This window comes from Antechinus flavipes, chromosome 3 (assembly GCF_016432865.1).
Source record: "Antechinus flavipes isolate AdamAnt ecotype Samford, QLD, Australia chromosome 3, AdamAnt_v2, whole genome shotgun sequence".
Lineage (NCBI taxonomy): Eukaryota > Metazoa > Chordata > Mammalia > Dasyuromorphia > Dasyuridae > Antechinus > Antechinus flavipes.
In genome coordinates, this window is record NC_067400.1 from 255,417,728 (window position 1) to 255,439,363 (window position 21,636).

Below are 21,636 nucleotides of genomic sequence, written 5' to 3' on the forward strand. Positions count from 1 at the left end.
TAGTATGCTAGGAAAACCTTATACTTAGACTTTAAATTACAGATGAGTTTCAGATATGTTGTGTAGTTTCCACACTGAAATCATACAGATTTAATGGTGAATTTTTACCCACAAAACTACTGCTTCAACTCCTTGTTGAAAGTGCAGTTCTATTCAGGCATTTGTGAAATACACACTATAGCTTGAGTCAGATTGTAAGGAGAAGGGGAGGACAACAAAGATTTTAGGTCCTTCGGGAGCAAAACATGTATACCAATATATATAAAAATACTATTTTTATGAATATGGAAGAATACTTACAACTGGGAAGTGGGAGGTCAGAAAAGTCTTAAGTTGGCAGTGACAGTTGAGCTAGGGATGCCAAAAGTAGAGATAAGGAGGGAGAATGTTCCAGGCTTAGGAGACTACCTTTGTTAAGATAGGAGATAGTATGTTGTACTAAAGGAATAGTTCAAGCAAGTTTGATGGTGGCTGAGTGACTCAGGAAGGTCAAATCCTGCCCCAGACACTTAGCTGTGTGACTCTGGGCAAATCATTTATTCTTCAGTTCGTTGAAGAGGGCAGGATTCTAGATAAAGTTTATCTAGATTTCATCAAAGTATTTTACAGTCTCTTATTCTGTTCTTATAAACAAGATAAAGAGCTGTAGAGTAGATGATAGATGGATTTGGAAGTGGTTGAATGGCTTGGCCAGAAGAATTCAACATTGTCCTGGAAAGATGTCTCTAGTAGAAGGCTTCTCTCCTGGGATTTATGCTTGGCTTTTTGCTGTTTAAGGTCTTTAGTATTAAATGAGAATAACTAGAGAGATGACATGCCTTTCAAAATTTGCAAATGTGCTAAAAGTGGTAGGGATATGTTCCAAGTCAGACAGATCCTGAGATTCCCTGATTTCTTCCTCACTAGCAAAACCTTCTGAAGCCACATATGTGCAAGATATGTAGAAGGCAAACAGAAGGTAACTATGGTGAGGAAAACTCTAGCAGCGGAGAGGAACAGGAAAGGCCTTTGGCAGAAAGTGGTGCTTGAGCTGAGTCATGAAGTAAGGCCAGAAAGTATTCTAGGCATGGGGAACAACTGTGCAAAGGCCTGAGTCCAGCGATGCACGCACTATGGCTGGATCATAGCATTTGTGGAAGAGAATAAAATGTAATAACATTGGAAAAGTTAAGAAGGGGACATGTGAAAAGCCTTAAACAAAATGCTTGGTATTTGGTCCTAAATTTAGTAGGGAGCCACTGGAGTTTATTGATAGGGAGATGATATGGTCATTTTTATGTTTTAGGAAAATCATTTTACCAGCAGAAGAGAGAATAAATTGACATGGGGAGAGAACTGAAGCAGAGACCAAATGATTCAGCAAGATATTTGACTAAAGTGTGTCTTGAGATCAAATGGGAAAATATAGTTCTAATGATTAATTGTAGTTGTTGATTGTTTAGTATTGATTGTATTCAATTTAATTAAACAAGCTTTTTCTAGCAAGGGGGAGAACTAGAAGGGGTAGTGTTGTGTGTGTAAGGACTATAATAAGACCACTTTGATAAGACCATAGTGTACTGAAAGAGGAATTATGTATAATAAAACAGGAAAAGTTAGTTTCATCCATATTATAAATAGCTTTAAATGTCAAGAGGGGAGTTTATATTTGATCCTGGAAGTTATGGAGAGCCACTGAAGCTTCTTGAGCAGGGAAGTGACTTTTTTGTCATCTGTGCTTTAGAAATATCATTATCACCCCTTTCCTCACTGAGTTCTACTCTTGAGTTTCAAGATTTACATTATGATCCATTAACTTTCTCACTCTGAAACATCAATCACTTGCCCTTTGCAGCCCTTCCTCTTTTTGGTTAGGTTCTCCCAGAACCTTCATTTTAAAGAGGCCAGCCTTTCTCTCTGAGGTTCCACTTTGACTCTCTTCTCTCTCATCTTCTCTCCTTACTCTTTTCCGCTTCTTTTTAGGTGCTGTTTTTTTCTCTGTGTACTTTGCTTATAAGCCCTTCACTGACAGGAACTGCCATTCTTCTTGCTTATATTTGTATTCCCAGTTTTTAGATCTAGACAACATGATTAATAAATGCTTCTGGATGACTTTAATGGTTGCAAGATAGATTGATCATAAAGGGGAGGAGATACTTGATGTAGGGAGCTCAATCAAAAAGATGTTACAATCATCCATGTAAAGCAATGAAGAGGGCCTAAACTAGGATCATCATAGGGTTATTGATCTAAAGCTGGAAAAGACCTCAGTCACCAATGAATACAAAATCCTTCATTTTACAAATGAGAAAACAGGGCTAAAGGAGGTGCTATGGCAGTGAAAGATCCCAGAATTATGCAGGAAAAGTGATAGGACTAGACTTTAAATCCCAAGTCCTCTCACTCCACATCTGGTGCTCTTTCCCCTGATATCACATGGCTAACTGACTAGTAGACCTTCATCCTGTATCTCTCTGTGACTCTGGATCCTCCTGTTCTTCCTTATTTCCCCTTTTCTGTCAGTGTTACCATCATCATTCAAGTTTCCATTCTCCAAGATACTGACATTACTTTGTGTCACCCTTCTCCAATCTCCTTCTCAACTTCTAATCAGATGCCAAGTCCTGTCACGAATTTCAGAGTTGGAAGGGAGCACAAATATTACTCCAGTCTTTAATCTGAATAGAGATCTTTCTAACCTCCCCAACAAATGAATGGATGAAAAAACATGTTGTAAGTACTTTGTAAATGCAGAGAGCATTGTGCTGAATGCTAGGGTTATGAATTGAAAAGTAGAATCTCTTCTCTCAAGGAATTCGCCTTCTTCAGGAGGAGCATGTCTAGGAGATTCAGCCACAAGTCAGGTGAAAGCATTCAGTAGTCCTTAGGATTTGAGAGCAAAGCAGATGGTAATATATTTTCTAAATAGCCATTCAACCTCCACTCAAAAGATTTTCATCGATTGGAAACTTAACTATCTTTATCAGGCAGTCTACACTTTTGGACAAGTATATTTACTAATTTCTACATGAAGTAAAAAATCTTTAATTATTGTTCATAGAACTCTCTTTGGTAGTCAAATTTTTAGTCTTCCCCTCTCTAGAATAAGCATTTCTTAGTTCCCTCAACTGATTACACTTCTCTAACAGCTTTCACATTTGTTCTGTCCTTTATATTTATACCTACACTACACTACTACACTTGCTATACTCAGCCCTCATCTCTTTTTATCTGAGCTATTATAATACCCTCCAAAGTGATCTTCTTGCCTACAGTCTATTTTTCCTCTCCAGTACATTATTCATGTTGCATTAGTAAACTTATTTGAATAATATGCTGACCATACCCCTCCACTACCAGAATAAAACATAATTTTTTTATTATATCCAGACTCTGGCTTCCCTTTCTAACTTTAAGTTGTACTTAAAAGTTTTTTTTTTCTCCTTTCATGCTGTATTGTAGTCAAGTTAGCCTGCTTTGAAAAGTCTGTTGTTGTGATCATTACCTTTCCTGTCTGTGCCTTTGCTTTTTTTCTTTCCTTCATCTTGAGTGAAAAATCTTCCACACATCAGTTTGGCATTCTTTAATGTGTGATTTTTTCTTATTCTTTACTATTCTTTGATTGTCTAAATTGGAAGATAGTGCTCTATCACATATGAATGAATTAAATTTGGGGTTCATTCCTGTTGGTGCCATTTAGGTTTTGTTGCATTGTAGCCTATCTTAATTCTAGGAACTTCTTGCACAGTTTGTTAAAACACTCCCTTAAACATTTTTGGGGATGCTGATAATTCAAAGCTTTTCTATCTTATAGAGTTCTATCCTCTTATTTTCATCATCTTTGTTTGACAAAGTTTCAAGCACCAGTTGTATTGTTTCTTGCAGTTGTTTTGCTGTTTTCTTGGCGTTTTTGCCATCTTACCTTGTAACATGACAGTTCTTTTTACAGTTTTGTTTTTATTTTCCACAAATATTTTTAACTCAATAAAAATAGTTCATTGTCATTTTATTTTGTTCTTTCTTCACTGATGTCATTTTTTCCTTTTTTTTTGATATGTTTCTTATCCAGATTGTTATGTCCTATAATACATATTTATTTCAGGGACCATAGTTTTTTTTTTTTTTTTTTTTTCTTTCTTCTGTATGACTTTTTAAATCCTTATTTTTTTTTTTTTGTTGGAGTATTTTTACTTTGTTGATTTCTTTGAATGTACATTTTTCTTTTCTATAAGATGATGCTCTTTTGAAGTTTACATTCTCTTAAAAGTCTCTGTCCTGTTTTTGAGGGAAATAATTGGAGATTATCTATCTTATCTCTCTCCCATTACCTTTGTGGTGGGAGTCTCTCCTTACATTTCTAAATAGTACCTTTTAGAATGCTATTTAGGGGCTATTAGCGAATCTAGTCATTCTCTTTTGTATTTCTTGCTTTCTTCTCCATATAATTATTTGTGTATACATCTTTTCCCTCCCTATTAATTTTTCAGTTCCTTGAAAAGAATAATTATCATATCTGTCCTTGTTTCATTAGTACCTTTAAAAAGTGACTTATACTAGTATGTATTTAGTAAATATTTGTTGAATTTGTTGATCTAAAACCAATTAATGCAAGTCATAGAGAGATTACGATTCAATTTAAGAAAAACTATAATAATTAGAGCTGTTCAAAAATAAATTTGTATTCTTACTAAATTATAGTTAATTCCTTGTTATAAAGTGTTCAGGCAAGAGCTGGATATATTCTCAAGGAAATTCCAACATATGCTGGTGAGTGTTTGGATTGTATGATCTTTAAATTCTCTTCCAGCTCTAGAATTCTAAAAAATGTTATATGAAAGACATTCACAAGATAATAAATGGAAAGAACTCTTCAATAGGGGTTTAAGGAACTTGATTACAGTCCTAGCTCAGCCATTTCCTAACTATCTCTTATTCTCAATGAACCTTAGGTTTTTCCTTTGTAAAATGCAGGATGAAAGCAGTGATAATTCATAATGTTACTGTGGAAACTAAATAAGACTGTATCTGATAGTTTTTTAGTTACTATGTTTTTCAGATACTTGGTGGTGATAGTAATATAGCTCTGAAATATTTTCTCTTTTGTCCAAATTTTAAGAAATGGAAGAACTCGCAGAACATGGCATATTTCTGCCTCCTAATATGCAAGGTCTAACAGATGAACAAATTGAAGAACTGAAATTAAAAGATGAATGGGCTGAAAAATGTGTACCAAGTGGGGGCTCAGTGTTTAAGAAGGATGAAATTGGACGAAGAAATGGCCATGGTAAATAAGCCATAAATAATTTTTTTCTTCTTTGTATTTGAGTAAGTTTGGGTAATATTGCTAATTTGAAAATGTAGAATTTTATTATCTTTCGATTGAAAAGTAGTCTTAACATTTCAACAGATTCACAAGCACAGACTTAATTTTATGTGTTCTTGCCCTACAACACCAATTTGATAACTCACAGGAATCTTTTAAGGATAGCTCAGGAGTTCTTCTTAACAATAGAATGACAGCTATGTCTTAAATGTAATGTGGAACAAAATTTAGTGGGGAAATTTTGAGGTTTGAATTCTTTTTTTTTTAATTATTAAAGCTTTTATTTTCAAAACATATGCACAGATAATTTTTTAACATTGATCCTTTCATAACCTTGTGTTCCAAATTTCCCCTCCCTCCACACCCACTCCTCTACATGGCAAGTAATCCAGTATGTGTTATATATGTTAAAATATATATTAAATCCAATATATTTGTACAGTTATCTTGCTGCACAAGAAAAATCAGATCTAAAGGAAAAGAAAATGACTAAGAAAACAAAATGCAAATGAACAACAAAATGAGTGAGAATGTTATGTTATGATCCACACTCAGTTCCCTCAGTTGAGATTTGAATTCTGTTAAAATTTGCAGAAGTGTGATTTTGTTTAAATAGCTTTTTTATATGTACATAAACAGAAAGAAGACTATAAATATATTTAGCCCCACTTTTTTGTGGAAACATATCTCTCTATAACCTAGAACTTGATGACTCAATAATCCCTAATCATGTCTGCAATGCAGTTATCCTCTTAATATATGAGAGATGGAGACATAAAATTGTAAAATATCAACTAGATTACAATTTCTTTGTGAAAATTAGGATTTTTATATGTAAACTTTGAATTTAGAAACATTTTAACCACTCCGGTATTTGCTGAACATCTATTGTGTACGTAGCATATTCAAAAATACTGTGTTTTAAGAAAGTTGTGACAATTGAAGACATAGTCCTTTTAAAGAATTTAAGACCTAAAATGACCCTGAAAACTGGTAATGGTAGAAAGCGTTTTAGTTCAGTAGATATTTATTAAGTTCCTGCTGTGTACTGTGACATTGTACTAAGCTGAAGTTATTGCTGAAATGGTGGAAATGAAAAATGATCTCTGATTGAAAGTTTACATTATGCTGGAGGGTGCTATTGTTGTGTCCTTTCAGTTTCCATCTGTTCAATCTATAAACCTACTCTCTATTCAAGATAGATGCTATCTAGAACAAAGAAGTTTAATTCAAAAAGATATGAATTCATAAGTAAATCCTGTTATAACAACTTATTTTTTACAGTCTTTCAGCAGGGACTATTTTCGATTGACTATTAGCTTTGGCGGGTAAAATTCATGTCAGATACTTTCAGTATGCAATTTATTGGTGAAATATATGAGGGTTCAACTTGGTTTTCTCATATCTCTTGGTTTCTTAACTAAAAAATTTTAAACTGCCTTTTAAAATTTTCTTTGCTTGCAATTTTTTAGCCTATAAATTTTCTATATCAAATTTTGTCATTTTGCAGAAAACTATATAATTATGAAGAGTTTCTGTTGTTACAGCTACTATAGTCTAGCTAATGTCCTTAACATAGCACTTTTTTGAATCCACTACTAAAACTTATTGCCTATCATTAAACTTGCTGTCAGATTGCCACTAGTTAGAATTAAAGCATGCAACATATTTGAAACTTATCATAAAATCTTATCACTTCTCTTTTTTCTAAGCTCCAAATGAAAAAATGAAGCAAGTTTTGAAGAAGACTGTAGAAGAAGCTAAGGCATTAATATCTAAGGTAATGAATGCCATGTGTACCAATAACCCTTCCAATTTGAAATGTTCCCAAAGGTACCCAGCTTTTGGGTTTATCTACTTTTTGCTCATGGGTATTAATATTCATTAATTAACAAATTCTTAGTGCATACTGAAGTATATAGTTTTTTCACTTTTTTTAGTTTTCTTATTTTTTTTCCCCATAACATGGCTAATGGGGAAACTATATCTTCATGACTTCAAAGGTATAATATATACCATATGTCTTACCTTCTCATTGGATTGTGAAAGGAATTAAGGGAAGGAGAGAATTTGGAACTGAAAATAAAATTTTTTTAAAAACTAAAAAAATTTCAAAACATGTTTGGGGTATTCCCTAGCCTATTGTTTTTATTCCTGTAACTGTTTATCCCATATCCTCCAATCCCTTCAGTTTAGAGATACTTCTGTTATTTGGTAAATTTGTAGTTCATAAGTGAGACAAATATAAATTATTATATTTTTTTAATTACTTAAAATAGGTGGTAATGAGAAGTTTCAATAATATGCCCATAGATTATTCTTATATGTTCTTAGAGACATTCATCTTAATATTAGTATGGATTTGTTTTCCAGTTGAGAAAAATGGGTAATTTGAGAATCTGAAAGGAAGAAAATAAAAGGCTTTTTTTTCCTAATGGAACTGTGGGATTTTTTTTTTAGCACAAAATGTAATGAAAATATAGAAATGGTTTTGTTTATAGTTGTATTTTGCATAAATAATTGTGCTTCTTCAATTTCAGAAACAAGTACAAGCTAACGTATGTGTTACTATGGAGATGGTGAAAGATGCACTGGACCAACTTCGAGGAGCTGTAATGATTGTTTATCCAATGGGTTTGCCACCATATGATCCAATTAGAATGGAGTTTGAGAATAAAGAAGATTTATCAGGGATTCAGGTATGTAATTATCATGTCTGAGACAGATTCATTTTCTCTGAAAAAAAAAAGGAAATGGAGTTACAAATTACAGGAGCTAAGTTATGCTTTATACATTGTTTTTTATAATCCCATACTTGGAAGGAGCTTAAAAGTCCCTCATTTTGACTTCTGAAGTACAAGTTGTCTTCACTGCAATTTTAAGGTTTAATACTTATGAATAATTATTTATTTAATACTAATTTACACCTAAAACAGCCTCAAGACTTTTGGCTCATTTTGAATATGTAGTCAGAAGAAATTTAGTACGGCAAGAGAACATTCTGTTCTTTCATTAAACATGTGTTTAGTAAACATCTGTTATATACATTGCTATAAATGTGTCTGTGTGTGTGCGTGTACATATATATATATATAAAATAAGATATTGTCCCTTGCTGTGAAGAAGCTTATAATCTAGTAATAGAAGAGAGATACACACACACACACACACACACCAAAAAAAATAAAATAAAATATCCATAATACAAATTAAGTTGAGATAAGTTCCTAAGAGTTATAAACTGCATACTAGAATTTAGAATGAGATTAGAAGAAACTAATCCCAATTAAGGGAATTGGGAAAGTCTTTATACAAGTGGCATCTGACCTAGACCTTGAAGAGTGGATCAGATTTCAGTAGCCAGAAATGGGGGTAAAAGGAGAGCTTTTCAAGCTAAAAAAAAAATTGACAGTATAGTTTGTGTTTGGGGAATATCAACCTGTTCAGTTAAACTGGAATATAAGGTAAGTATGGTCATTCTGGACAATTAAAAGTTTTTGAGCAGAAGAGTTAATGATTTGATCAGAACTGTGCATTCTTTTGCAGAACTGTGCACTCTAGCAGCAGTGCAGAGAATGGATTGAAGGAGGAGGACAAGAAGAGAGTCCAAGAGACTATGGGAATAAACTATGCAAGAGATCATGAGTGTCTGACAGTGGTATAGAAAGGAATGGGGAATAGAAAGAAGAGATAACAGCAAATAACTCATACTGGAATCTTTAGGGCTTTGTGACTGACTAGGTGTTTGGGGGGGTTTAAAAGGAGTCATCAGAGGAATTCCAAGATTTGAAGCCTGGCTAATCAGAAATTCAGGAGAAAAAGAAGTCTTCATAAAAGAGAATCTTGAAAAAATATAGATAGGGAGTGGAAAATGAATATGCCTTTGCAGGAGCAGAAATTAGAGGTAAATAGACAAACAGAATAAAACAAGAGGGAAGAATTTCAGCAAGGGAAATGTAGGCATTGTTGTCAACTTCTGAGGGGTTGAAGAAATTGAGAAAATGCCATTGAAGTTTACCATTTTGTGTTTATTGGTTACCTTTGAAAGAAAAGTTGTACTATAGGAGTAAGAGCATAAACCACATTGTTTAAGACCAAAGGTGTCAAGGTAAACTGAGGACAGTGAATTACGGCTACTTTTTCTACGGCTACTTTTTCTAGGAATTTGGCTGTGAACAGGGTTAATGGAATATAGAAGTAATCTGGGACCAAAGGCACAAGGGGAGAGGGAAGGAACTTTTCTTCCTCTGAAATTAGAAGAAACAAAGAGGAGATGAGTGAAGGAAACACACTATTTTTAGTTGGTAAAGGGTAAAATAAAAATTGGTGACTGCAATATTCTCAGTGAAGTAAGAAACTAAGTCATCCATTGAGAGTTAAAGGAACAGACTTTGGGCCAAGATGATGCCTTCCTAAACAGAGGCACAATGCCTACCTCCTGTATATCTACTCCAGAAAAATCCTGATATTCTCACCAGATTGAATGATGATTAAGAAACCCAATAAAATAGTAAGTATCTTTTTTCACCCGAAGCGGAACAAAAAGCCATCTTTAAATCTGTGGAAAATAGAGAAGGGATCTGTCAGTAAATATAACAAGCCAAACACATGTTGCCTGCAAGACTTTGTGTCTAGAAAAAACATCATAGTGTTTCAGAAGTCCCCAGGATTGTCAGAAACCCATATTGGAGACCCTAGAAACAATCTGGTGGTTGCCCATTCTCAAAAAAGACCAAAATGACATCACTATTGTTGAAGTCAAGGTATGGTATGTCTGACTGGGGTTGATGAGACCAATACAAGCTAAGAAGGCTTTACCATAGGTTAGTTACAAATGATCCATATGAATATTTGGAGTGGACAGTGATTCTAAATTTGTGTATTTTATGTTTCTTTTGAGCTACTGCAATTCTGCTTTGTTCATAGAATATATACAGATATGCCATGCTAGCCATTCCTGTGCTAGTGTCTCCCATGTCTCAGTTCAATTCCAGAGTTCTTCAGAGAGACCTTGAGGATGTCCTTATATCAATTCTTCCAACCTCCATGTGAATACTTGCCTTGTGTGAGTTTTCCACAAAATAATTTTTTAGACAAACATTTATAGCATTCAAACAACTTGCACAGCCCATCAAAATTGTGCCTTGTAGTTAAGTTGGAATGCTTGGCAGTTTAGCTCAGTGTTCCTTACCTTAATTTTCCAGGTGATCCTCAGAATCTTCTTCAGATAATTCAAATGGCAGTGGTTCAGTTTCCGGCATGGTGCTAGTATACTATCCAGGTTTCATGGACCTACAACAATGAGATCAGCACAATTTGAATCTTCAGTTTGTTAGGCAGTCTAATGCCTCTTCTTTTCCTTTGGAGCCTCCTAGATACTGAGGTTACTCTGGCAATTACCATCTATCTATTAATGGTATCCATTAACCTCATCATCCATGTATACGTCACTAGAAAGTATAATGACAAGATAAGTAAACTTAGCCAGAGTATTCAAATTATTTCCATTTGTTCTAACAAATGGCTCCATGTATGGATGGCATATGTAGTTCTGGTAGGTAAAAAAACCTGTGTTTTCTTGGTGTTAATTATCAGGCCAGAATTGGCACTGGCAGCAGAAAAATGAGGCTTCACTGAGGACAAACAAATCTGCAAACAAAAGGCTGCATGCCTACTCTTCCTCCACTTGAGTCTTGGCCTGGTCATCTTTTCAGATTAAATACTTTATCATCAATACCTTGATGCCATTTTCATCCTCCTTGAAGGCATCCAACACCTTTACTGAAAGCATTATGCTAAAAAGCAAAGGAGCAAGTACATAACCATGTTTCACTCCACTGGTGACTGGGAAAGTGCAAGAGCATTATTCATTATCCAGAACCTGCACAGGCTTGCTGTCCAGAAACCAATATACAATACTAATAAACCTGTCTGGACAACCAAATTTTGTTCTGATAGTCTATAAGTCCTCACAACTGTTCTGCTTCTGGTATTTCTCCTGGAGTTGTTAGGCAGACACTATATCAATCATTCCCTGGCTCTTTCTGAAAGCCACTAAGGCTCTCAGGTAGATAATAATTTTTCTGGTGAAAGATTAACCTACTAAGGAGGACTCTGGCAATAACTTGAGAGAAAGATACTCCTGTGATTTTCACAAAACCTATTTCCTTTTCCTTCATATAGATGGACCCCTCCCAAAAAAAGACATCCTTGAACTCCTAGGGATATAACTTCCTCTTGTCATATTAACTCAGAAAATTTGTCACCTTTTATATATGAGCAGTGGACTCCCGTTTTTTAAATCTTACCCGAAATAGAATCAATACTGGGTACTTTGCCACACAAAAGGATCTAATGACAAAACCTTTTCTCCATTTGGAAGTTTAGTTAGAGAGATATTGGCTTCAACCTGAGCTTATGGCTTCAACATTGATTGATAATGATCTGTTGAGAACACTATGGAAGTGTTCGGCCCATATCTCCAGGATCTTGTCTTATCACTAATCAGTGTGATTTAACAGCACTGAGTAGTTAAAATGCACCATAAGTTTTCAGCCACAAGTAGCCTTCAGAGCAACATAAAAGTACTTTGGTTTATTACTATTAATATAAAACTGAATTTCATCTACCTTCTTACTGAGCCAAGAATCCTGTCTCTTAAGATTTGCCTGCATTTTACTTTTGATAGAGTTAACCACAGCCTTCTTAGAAACACATGCACTATCCTTTGATAAACCCTGTGAAGTTACTGGGTTTTTTAATTTAGCAGGTTATGAATTTCCTCATTATTTTCATCAAACCAATCTTGTTGTTTGCAAATATTCTGGCCTGGATATGTAAATGCTGCATACTTTGGAAATTACCAGGAGTAGCAACAATCAGTCTGGATATGGCACTCTCAGATCAGGATAAGCCAGGTGTCCAGAGATTCTGAGATTCCCTCACACTCTGACCTAAGATGCTAGAAAAGGTCCTGAAACTCCAGCACTTAGGACCTCTAAGATCCAAGTTGGGAAGGAGAGGAGAGGTGGCTAATCAGTGAGGTAGGATCGATGAAGAAACCTAGAGGAAAATCAAACAAGAGCAACCACTCTACCTAAATCCACAGCAGGTTATGGAGCCTGGCCCAAGAACAAAATGCCAACTGATGAAATAAAACTAGAATGATAGGTTAATCAGAAAGACTACTGGCTGATATTAAAAATTACTGTACATCTACAAATGCCCCCAAATTCAGGCTATATGGAGAAAGTAACTCCATAATCACTGTAAGTAGAAAGAAAAAAAAAATGGTTATAACCAAGAACTGCATGGAAGAAATGAAGCAAGAGATAAAAATGAAATAAAAGCTCTAAAGAAAAGAATTAAAATGATAAATATCTTAGAAGAGAGAGGGACAAAATTAATACTCCTTGAAATCTAGAATAGATGTAATAGCATGAAGAAAGAAGGCAGATGAGAAGGGAATAAAAATATTGCCAAATAACAGTGAAGGCTCAGCTGAAATAGCATAGCCTGAAATGACAATAAATACAAACAAAATGGTCTCATGCTTTTCTCCAGCCATGATTGGCAACCTGGTATTATCCTAGATGAAAAATTGGCAAAGTAGTTACAGAGGAAAGTTAAAGGGATGTGAAATGGTGCCTCCAGAGAAAAGTATTGAAATAACTAACTGGATCTTATGCTGCCCTTGAAAGATAAATTGGATGATCGACTGAAAAATTATGCCAGGGCCAGGGATCCCAGGAATGAGTAGGTTAAGTGGAAGGATAGGAATTTTAACTTAGAAGAAATTTTAGAATTTGAGGTCTTGAATTTCAGGTCCTACTAATGACTAAAAAAAAAGGTCAGCAATGTGGCAAAGCCAATGAGTGGTTGAAGGGAATTATGATTGAGCTTCATTATAGTTGAAAAAAATAAAGGAACTGTGAGGGCTGAATGTTGGTCCTGTAGACTGTGTCATGTAAGCTCCCTATAGCGAGTGAGTTGGGGATAAGGGAGGGGAAATCTTTCTCTCCTCTTAATAGTAAAACATGGTTTATTTAATATGCCAAAGTCAGTCTCCTCAAGGAGGAGGAGGGTAGGGAGCAGTACATACCACAGAGAAGTAAAGTGAATTGTCTAGGATCGTACAATTCAGGAGCAACAGGGATGAGAGTTGAACCTGCAACTCTGATCTTCAAAAAAAAAACTCTTTTCTTCTTCATACTCCATCTTTCCTGTTACTTTAGAAATGTTGATTAAAATGAAATGCGACTCCAAAGCAGGAATTTAATGCTCCATGACAATGAGTTTAAAGTGTGAAATAATAAAGATGAGTGTTTTAGATGCTATCAAAAAAGTCTTAGTAGACTGATATCTGTTTGGAGCAATAATAAGCCAAGCTGTGCTGTGTTTCAAAATTTGCCAATGTACATTTGAATGATATGGCAGTCCAATTATCTTTTCTTAAAAATATTTTTTTTTCAGTTATCTTCAGCTATATCTGTCTCCTTCCAGAGAGCCATTCCTTGTAACAGAGAATTTTAAAAGGCAAAACAAAAGGCACTTTTAGCAAAATCAGCAGCATATCAGCTGGGTTCTGAGATATATGCAATATTCCTTAACCATAGTTCCCCACCTCTATAAAAATTAGGACAAGAGATGACAGGGCATAGGGATGCATTAATTTTCTCATCTCTTTTTTGAAGACAAACTTGTCCTGATGCTGATTCTTTTACTTAATTATAGGCTGGGCTTCAGATCATTGATGAATCGGAAGCACAAATGTGGTGGGCAGCAAAGGAGTTAAAAAGAACTCAGAAACTTTCAGACTATGTGGGGAAAAATGAGAAAACTAAAATCATTGTCAAGCTTCAGCAAGTAAGTCCTTATGCTTTAATGTTTCATTTTTTTTATTTAATATTTTTATTTTTCCCAGTTACATGTAAAACAACTTTATTTATATTTGTTTTCAAACTTTGAGTTCCAGATTTTCTCCCTTCCTCCACATCCCCACCTCCATTAAGAAGGCATATATGAAGTTAGGTAAAATATTTCCCTAAAAATCATCTTGCAAAATAAAACATAGATCTCCCCCTCTCAAAAAAAAAAGAAAGAACAAAGTATGCTTCAATCTATATTCAGATACAATCAGTTCTTTCTCTAGATATGGATGGTATTTTTCATCCTAAGTCCTTCAGAATGGTATTGGATCATTGTATTGCTGAGAATAGCAAAATTTATTCCCAGTCAGTCATCCCAGAATATTGCTATTACTTTGTCCTCACACACTTCATTTCACTTTGCTTGAGTTCATGAAGAACTTTCCAGGTTTTTCTGAGACTGTCCTTATCATTATTTCTTATAGAACTCCATCATAATCACCTATCAGAGTTAATTCAGCCATTCCCCAATTCATAGGCATTCCCTTGATTTCCAGTTTTTTGCCCTGAGAAGAGGACTTTTGAACATATAGGTCCTTTTACTTTTTTTTAAACTCTTTTGGGATTCATGCCTAGGTAGTGGTATTGTTAAGTCAAAAGATAGGCATAGTTTTATAGCCCTCTGGGACATAGTTATCTTTTGGTCATTTATCAATTCGGGGAATGGCTTTTTTTTATTTTTTAATTTATTTTTTTAATAAGTTTGACAGTTGCCTAGAAATGAGGCCTTCATCAGAGAAACTTGCTTCAAAATTTTTTCCCAATTACCATTGCTAACTATATTTCTTCCCTATTTATTTTATTCTCTGTCTCCTTTCACCCTGATCCTCCTCAAAAGTGTTTTGCTATGGATCATTTCCTCCCCCAGTATGCCTTCTCTCTATCACCCTCCCTTCTTCCCACATCCCCTTTCACTTCTCCTTTCCTGCAGGTTAAGATAGATTTCTGTGCTCCTATTAAGTGTATATGTTATTTCATCTCTAAGCTAATTCTGTTTTATTGTTTTTGTTTTTGTTTTGCTGAGGCATTTGGGGTTAAGTGACTTGCCTAAGGTCACACAGCTAGGCAGTGTTACGTGCCTGAGGTTGGATTTGAACTCAGCTTTTCCTGATTTCAGGGCCAGTGCTTTATTCACTGTGCCATCTAGCTGCCCCCTAAGCTAATTCTGATGAGAGTAAAGTTCATTCACTTCCCTTCCACTTGCCTTCTCTACCCCTGCACTGTAAAAGCTTTTTTTTGCCTTTTTTATGGCAGATAATTTATACTATTCCACCTCTCCTTTCCCTTTCTCCCAGTACATTCCTCTCTCACCTCTTTTTAAAAAATATTATCTCTTCATATTCAACTCACACCTGTGCCCTCTGTGTATATATATACTCCTTCCTAACTGCCATAATAATGAGAAAGTTTTTATGAGTTACAAGTATCATCCTCCCATGTAGGAAGGATTATTATTGCCCTTTATGATATCCCCTTCCTAATGATTTCCTTATGCTTTTCCTGAGTCCTGGATTTGAAAATCATGTTTCCTATTCAGCTCTGGTCTTTCCAGCATGAGTGCTTGAAAGTCTTCTATTTCATTGAATTTTTACTTTTTCTCCTGAAGAATTATCATGACTTTCAGGTAGACCAATAATTTTTCAATTAACTCTTTTGGATCTATTTTCTAAGTTAGTTGTTTTTCCAGTGAGATATTTCACTTTTTTTTTTCTATTTTTTCATTTTTTGAGTTTTCTTTTATTGTATCTTTATTTCTTATAAAGTCACTAACTTCCATTTGCTCATTTCTAATTTTTAAGGAATTATTTTCCTCAGTGAGCTTTTGTACCCCCTTTCCCATTTTGCCAATTTTGCTTTTTAAGGTCGCCTTTTCATTAACTTTTTGTATTTCCCTTTGCACCACTCACAATTCTCTTTCTAATTTTTCCTTTCTCTTTCTTTCTTGGTTTTCAGAATTCCTTTTGAGCTCTTCCATGGCCTGAAACCAAATTTTATTTTTCTTGAAAGCTTTGCATGTAGGAGCTTTGACTTTATTATATTCATCTGAGTGTGTGTGTTGCTTTTTCTTCTCATTATGATAACTTTCTATTGTCAAAATTTTTTCTCATTTTGCTCATTTTCCTATCCTGTTACTCAGCTGTTAACACTGTGAAAGTAGATTCTGTTTTCAGGGTGGAAAGTGCATTGTCCTAAGCTTCAGGGGTTTTGTGCAGCTGTTTCAGAGATCCTTCTAGGGATGTGACCACCTGTAACTGCGAGGAGGGTCCCCACTCTACTTTGGCTGTAAGTTGTAGTGTGCTAAAGCAACTGGAGTTTTTCCTCAATGTTAGTAAAGAGTTATTCTATGAGCTGAGGCCTCCAGAAGCTGCCACCATTACAGCCCACATCCTTTCCTGGTTAGCTGATTTCCCAAAGCCCTTTCATTCTACTGACTTTCCAAGTTGTATGTGGTGTCTCAGAACCACCAGAGTGGTTCTGAAAACCACCAATATTGCCACTGATTCAGACATTCTTAAGTTCATTCCTGCTTTGCTGGGGTTGGGGCCAAGGCCAGGCTCTCACCCTGGTGCCACAGACCCTTCTTCTGACCTTTTAAGTTGTCTTTGGCTGAAAATTTGTTTTATTCTGTCTTTTTGTGTGATCTGATGCTATAAAATTTGTTTAGAGTCATTATTTAAAGGAATTTGGGGTGGTTTGAGAGAGAACTCAGCAAGTTTCTATCTTTACTTTGCCAACTTGGCTCTGCCTCCATATTTTATTATTTATACATTTTTAACTTTAATTGATTGGTTACTTTATAACTAGTGAAAAGTTATAATAAATATGATATTTTTGAACCAGCAATGCACATATAGTTTTATGTAAAGGGCTGAAATTCTTAAAAAGTGTGCTTGAATCTGACAACCAAGTACTTAATAAGGCTAATTACCTATTAGACAATAATTCTATTAGCATATGCTTGGAAAAATGGCCCTTCTCACTATTCCATGCTGGCTCAATCTTTTGATGTATACAGATAATCATGGGGGATTAAAGGGTAGACAAGCCAGACTCACTTGGTCACAGAAGAGGGGAAAAATGTGGAGATTCTGAACTCTATATCCTTGGCAAAACTCCTGTCAGTTTTGTCCATCTCCTTTAATATGCACTTTACCTCTTTCCACATTTCAACAGAAAGGTCAAGGAGCTCCAGCCCGAGAGCCTGTTATAAGCAATGAAGAACAAAAACAGATGATGCTGTATTATTACAAAAGGCAGGAAGAACTCAAGGTAACACAAAAGAGGTTGCTTTTCATCAGAGGTCTTTTTAAGATTAGTGGGCCAATTCTTTTCCCAAGATCATTTGCATTAGAGAGGAAATAATATGCCTGGGGAGAAAGTGGGTCAGATTTTCAGAGTTTTGGGAGAAGAGGGAAGATCCAGAAGCTCAAAATTGTCTTTCTTTGCCAATGGGCCTTCCTCCTTACATCTTCCAGAAGCCTTGGACTGAATGTGAGGTTGTCAGTGTCAAGCCTTCCAGAGAACATGGAGCACCTTTATATTTTATTCTTCCTCATACTTTATTATGCACTTCATAAAGTACTTCAAGTAAAGTATTTTATTTTTCCTCCCCAGAAACTGGAAGAAAATGATGATGACTCCTGTCTAGACTCTACATGGGCAGACAACACTGCTTTAAAGAAACATTTTCATGGTGTAAAAGATATAAAGTGGAGACCAAGATGAAATTCTGGATTAAGCTGCTGCTGTTTTAAAAATTCAACTGGCCTTTCACTGTTTTAAAAAAAAAAAAAAAAGCTGTGTGATAAAAATTTAGATTTCAAGTTTTTAATTTAGAGGTTAAAATATGAATTACTAAAAAATTTTATGAATAATAAATCTTTAAATTCACATTTTATCTACTTTTCTAAATTTTTAAGCAAAGCTTATGACATTTTTTGTAATATTGCATTTTTCTAATTCTACAACTTTTTATTTAGTATCCTTATCTAGTTTAGTAGGTTTTTCTTGCGAGATTAATTCATTCAACAAATATTTATTGGATACCTACATACTACATACTGAGCTCTGGTAGGAATATAAATATATGTAATACAGACCTTGCCATCACAGAATTTATCAGTCTGGTAGGAAATAAAATATATACTAATACATACACACAATCTATAAAATTACAAACATAGGTCAAATGTGAAAGGACAAAATATGAAAATTCAAAATAGTCATTTTATAGGAGGGAGAAATTTTATTTATATGAATCAGGGAAGACTTCAATACTTGGAAACTGAACTTGTAAAGGTTGGAAAGTGGACAAAATGACCAGGTACAGCTGAGAAGGAAGGGCTTTCAAATAGCATGAACAGTAGCACAGTGATAGGAAAACTAGGGGACTTTTGGGAATTTGAAGTCTTTAGTATAGCAAAAGAAGTCACGTGGAGACAGGAAGACCTGAGTTAGAATTCAGCTACTGACAGATTGGCTGTGAGATCATGGGTAAGATATTTAATCCCCACAATGTTCTAAGCAAATCTAATATGGAAGGGAGTGGTTCTTAATCTCTTTTTGTCAGGGAAACCTTTAGTATATGAGTTCCTTTTCAGGACAATTTTTTTAAATGAATATATGCAGCAGATTGCAAAGGAAATCTGATATATTGAAATATATCAAAAAAATTAAAAGTTCACATTCCCCCAGTTAAGAACCCCTGTTCAAAGACTAAATTTTCAAGGGATATCCACCTGCTTGGCTAAAAGAATTTTCTCATCGAAGAATTCCCTCCGAAGAAATTATGGGCCAGGCCCTAGCCACATATGTCATGCCATTGGAAAGTAGTAAATTAGTCAGTTTCAAAGACTGGAAAACTTGGGTTTAAGGTCTGCCTCTAGCACAATAATAAAGCTCAAGTAAATCACTTAACCTATCAGTGCCCTCTAAGCAGTTCCCTACACTGGTTTTTTCTCACTTAATAATATTTTATCTTTTCCCAGTTACAAGTAGTTTTCAACAATCATTTTTGTAAGATTTTGAGTTCCAAATTTTTCTCTTCCTTCCCAAGCTAGCAAGCAATCTGATAATGTGTTTTACATGTATAGTCATATTAAACCTATTTCCATATTAATCATTGTGTTATAAAAGAAAAAACAAAAGGGGAAACCACGAGAAAAAAAAAAAAAAAAGAAAGAAAAATAGTGTGCTTTGATCTGCATTCAGACTCCATAGTTATTTCTCTGGAGGTGATCAAAATTTCCCATCATGAGGGTTTTGAAATTTTTTTTTTATCATTTTATTGCTGAGAAGAGCAAAATCTTTACTTGTTGCTATTGCTGTGTCCAATGGTCTGGTTCTGCATTTCACTTATATTCTTCTAAGTCCAGGTTTTTTTTTTTTTTTAAATGGACTGCTCATCATTTTTTATAATACAGTAGTATTCCATCACATTCATATACCACAACTTGTTCAGCCATTCCTCAGGATGGGCATCCCTTTAATTTCCAATTCTTTGCCACCACAAAAAGCGCTGCTATAAATATTATAGTAAAGTGAGTTCTTTTCCCTTTTTTAATCTTTTTGGAATATAGACCCGGTAGTGATATTGCAGGGTCAAAGAGTATGACTGGTTTTATAATCCTTTGGGCATAGGGCCATATTGTTTTCTAGAATGGTTGGGTCAGTTCACAACTTTGCCAACAGTGCATTAGTGTTCCAATTTTCTTATATCTCCAATATTCTTTTCCTTTTGTGTCATATTAGCCAATGTAATAGGCGTGAAGTAGTGCCTCAAGAGTTGTTTTAATTTGTATTTCTCTAAATTCTGATTTAGAGCATTTTTTCATAGACTAGATAGTTTTTCTTCATCTGAAAACTGTTCATATCCCTTGGGATAATGAATTTTATCAATTGGGAAATGATACCTTTATCGGAAACACCGGCTATAAAAATTGTTCCCCAGCTTTCTGCTTTCCTAAGACATTATGTTGTAGGATAATTGCCAGTCAGCTTTGGCAGGAGTTTACTCACTCAGTGTTACTGTTCTAAACAAATTGCTGTATGAATGTAATGGAATTTTGTGTTGATAGAAATTTACAGATGGTGTTGGCCAAGGCTAAGAAAGAGCTTGCCTCTGTGCCCTATGCAACACTGTCTGGCCTGTCATGTAGTTAGACTTAACAGATGAGGAAACTAAGGCTCATTTATCCAGATCTAATCAACGCAGATTAGATCTAGAAACACAGGATTCCTGACTACTATTTCACTGTTTCCTGCCCTGGTCTCTTCTCAGCTACAGAAGAAAGTTGACAACTTGAATCAGAAAAGATTCACATATACACATAAATGCTCACCCAGAATTTGCAGGATTTATTGTCATGCCCACACTTATCTAAAGGATAGTAAATAGTATTAAATTCAACTTGACCAACATTTATTAAGCTCCTATGATGCCAGGCGCAGCACCTGGTACAGACATGGTGCCAGATACTAAAGATACAAAGGCAAAAATAAAATAGTCCCTGCTTCAAAGAGTTATGTTCCTGGGGCAGAAATGGAGAAACAGGACATATGCAAAATTCACAAGAGCCAAATTCATGCAAACTAACCAAAATAAACTTGGCCCAGTATCTCTTATATGTTATGTGTTCAGGCCAATAAAAGAGAAATCATGCTGCCTTATTATTCCAGCAGACATTCCATATTACCATAAAAGACAGAAAACTAGGCCATCAAAAAAAAAAAAAATGCAGAATGGACAATGCTTAAAAAAAAAAAAAAAAAAACTGTACTTTTAAATTAATCCTTAATCCCGACTTCTTCTGGCTCTACATTCATACAACACTGGTTTTGTTACTTTTTCCCTCCCTCATAGAGTCCTTTAGAATGTACTTGGCAAATATGTCCAAGGTTTCTAAGAAATTTTAATAGTATTCCATGGCTCACTGAACAATTCCATGTGCTATGGATGCCCATGTGCACATTTTTTGCCCCGGGAGCCACTGACACAATTCTAGTGGATATGAATACTAGTCTTGGTGATTATATTTCTGAAATATCCTTAAGTATTAATGTCATGTTCATATGGCATAATAAATGTTCTCTACAAATGGTATTATGTGCAATAGAATTTTTTCATCTTCCTGTACCCACTTTGTCCTTTCCAGTACCATCTCTGCTCCACCTCAGATAAAACCTACAGCCTATTGGTTAAACAAAGTAGATACATGATAGCATTATTCTTGTTTTTGGTATTCTATTGGCAGTATATTAGGAAAAAATCCCATAAAATTAGACACTATGTTTGAATAGTATTAATATAACAAAGTATTTAAGACTTTTGTTGTCATAATCATGTATCCTTTGAACCACAAGTATTGGACTGTGCATGATAAAGCAGTAAAAATTTGTTGTCACCTA

The 21,636-nt window shown here is 34.9% G+C and overlaps 1 protein-coding gene across 3 annotated transcripts in view; it reads left to right on the forward strand.

Annotated features, from left to right (window-relative positions):
• Window positions 1-18,120, forward strand: part of CFAP298 (cilia and flagella associated protein 298) — a 35,103-nt gene extending 16,983 nt beyond the window's left edge. For 2 of the 3 annotated variants that reach the window (XM_051984967.1, XM_051984966.1), the window contains exons 2-7: window positions 5,096-5,263; window positions 7,015-7,082; window positions 7,843-8,001; window positions 14,036-14,167; window positions 17,404-17,499; window positions 17,845-18,120. In XM_051984967.1, coding sequence (XP_051840927.1) covers window positions 5,098-5,263; window positions 7,015-7,082; window positions 7,843-8,001; window positions 14,036-14,167; window positions 17,404-17,499; window positions 17,845-17,955 — 732 coding nt within the window. In that variant the 5' untranslated portion in view covers window positions 5,096-5,097 and the 3' untranslated portion in view covers window positions 17,956-18,120. Of the gene's footprint in view, window positions 1-5,095; window positions 5,264-7,014; window positions 7,083-7,842; window positions 8,002-14,035; window positions 14,168-17,403; window positions 17,500-17,844 lie in introns of those variants that run through there. The other variant, XM_051984968.1, reaches the window with a different exon arrangement.
• The last annotated feature ends 3,516 nt before the right edge of the window (window positions 18,121-21,636 follow it).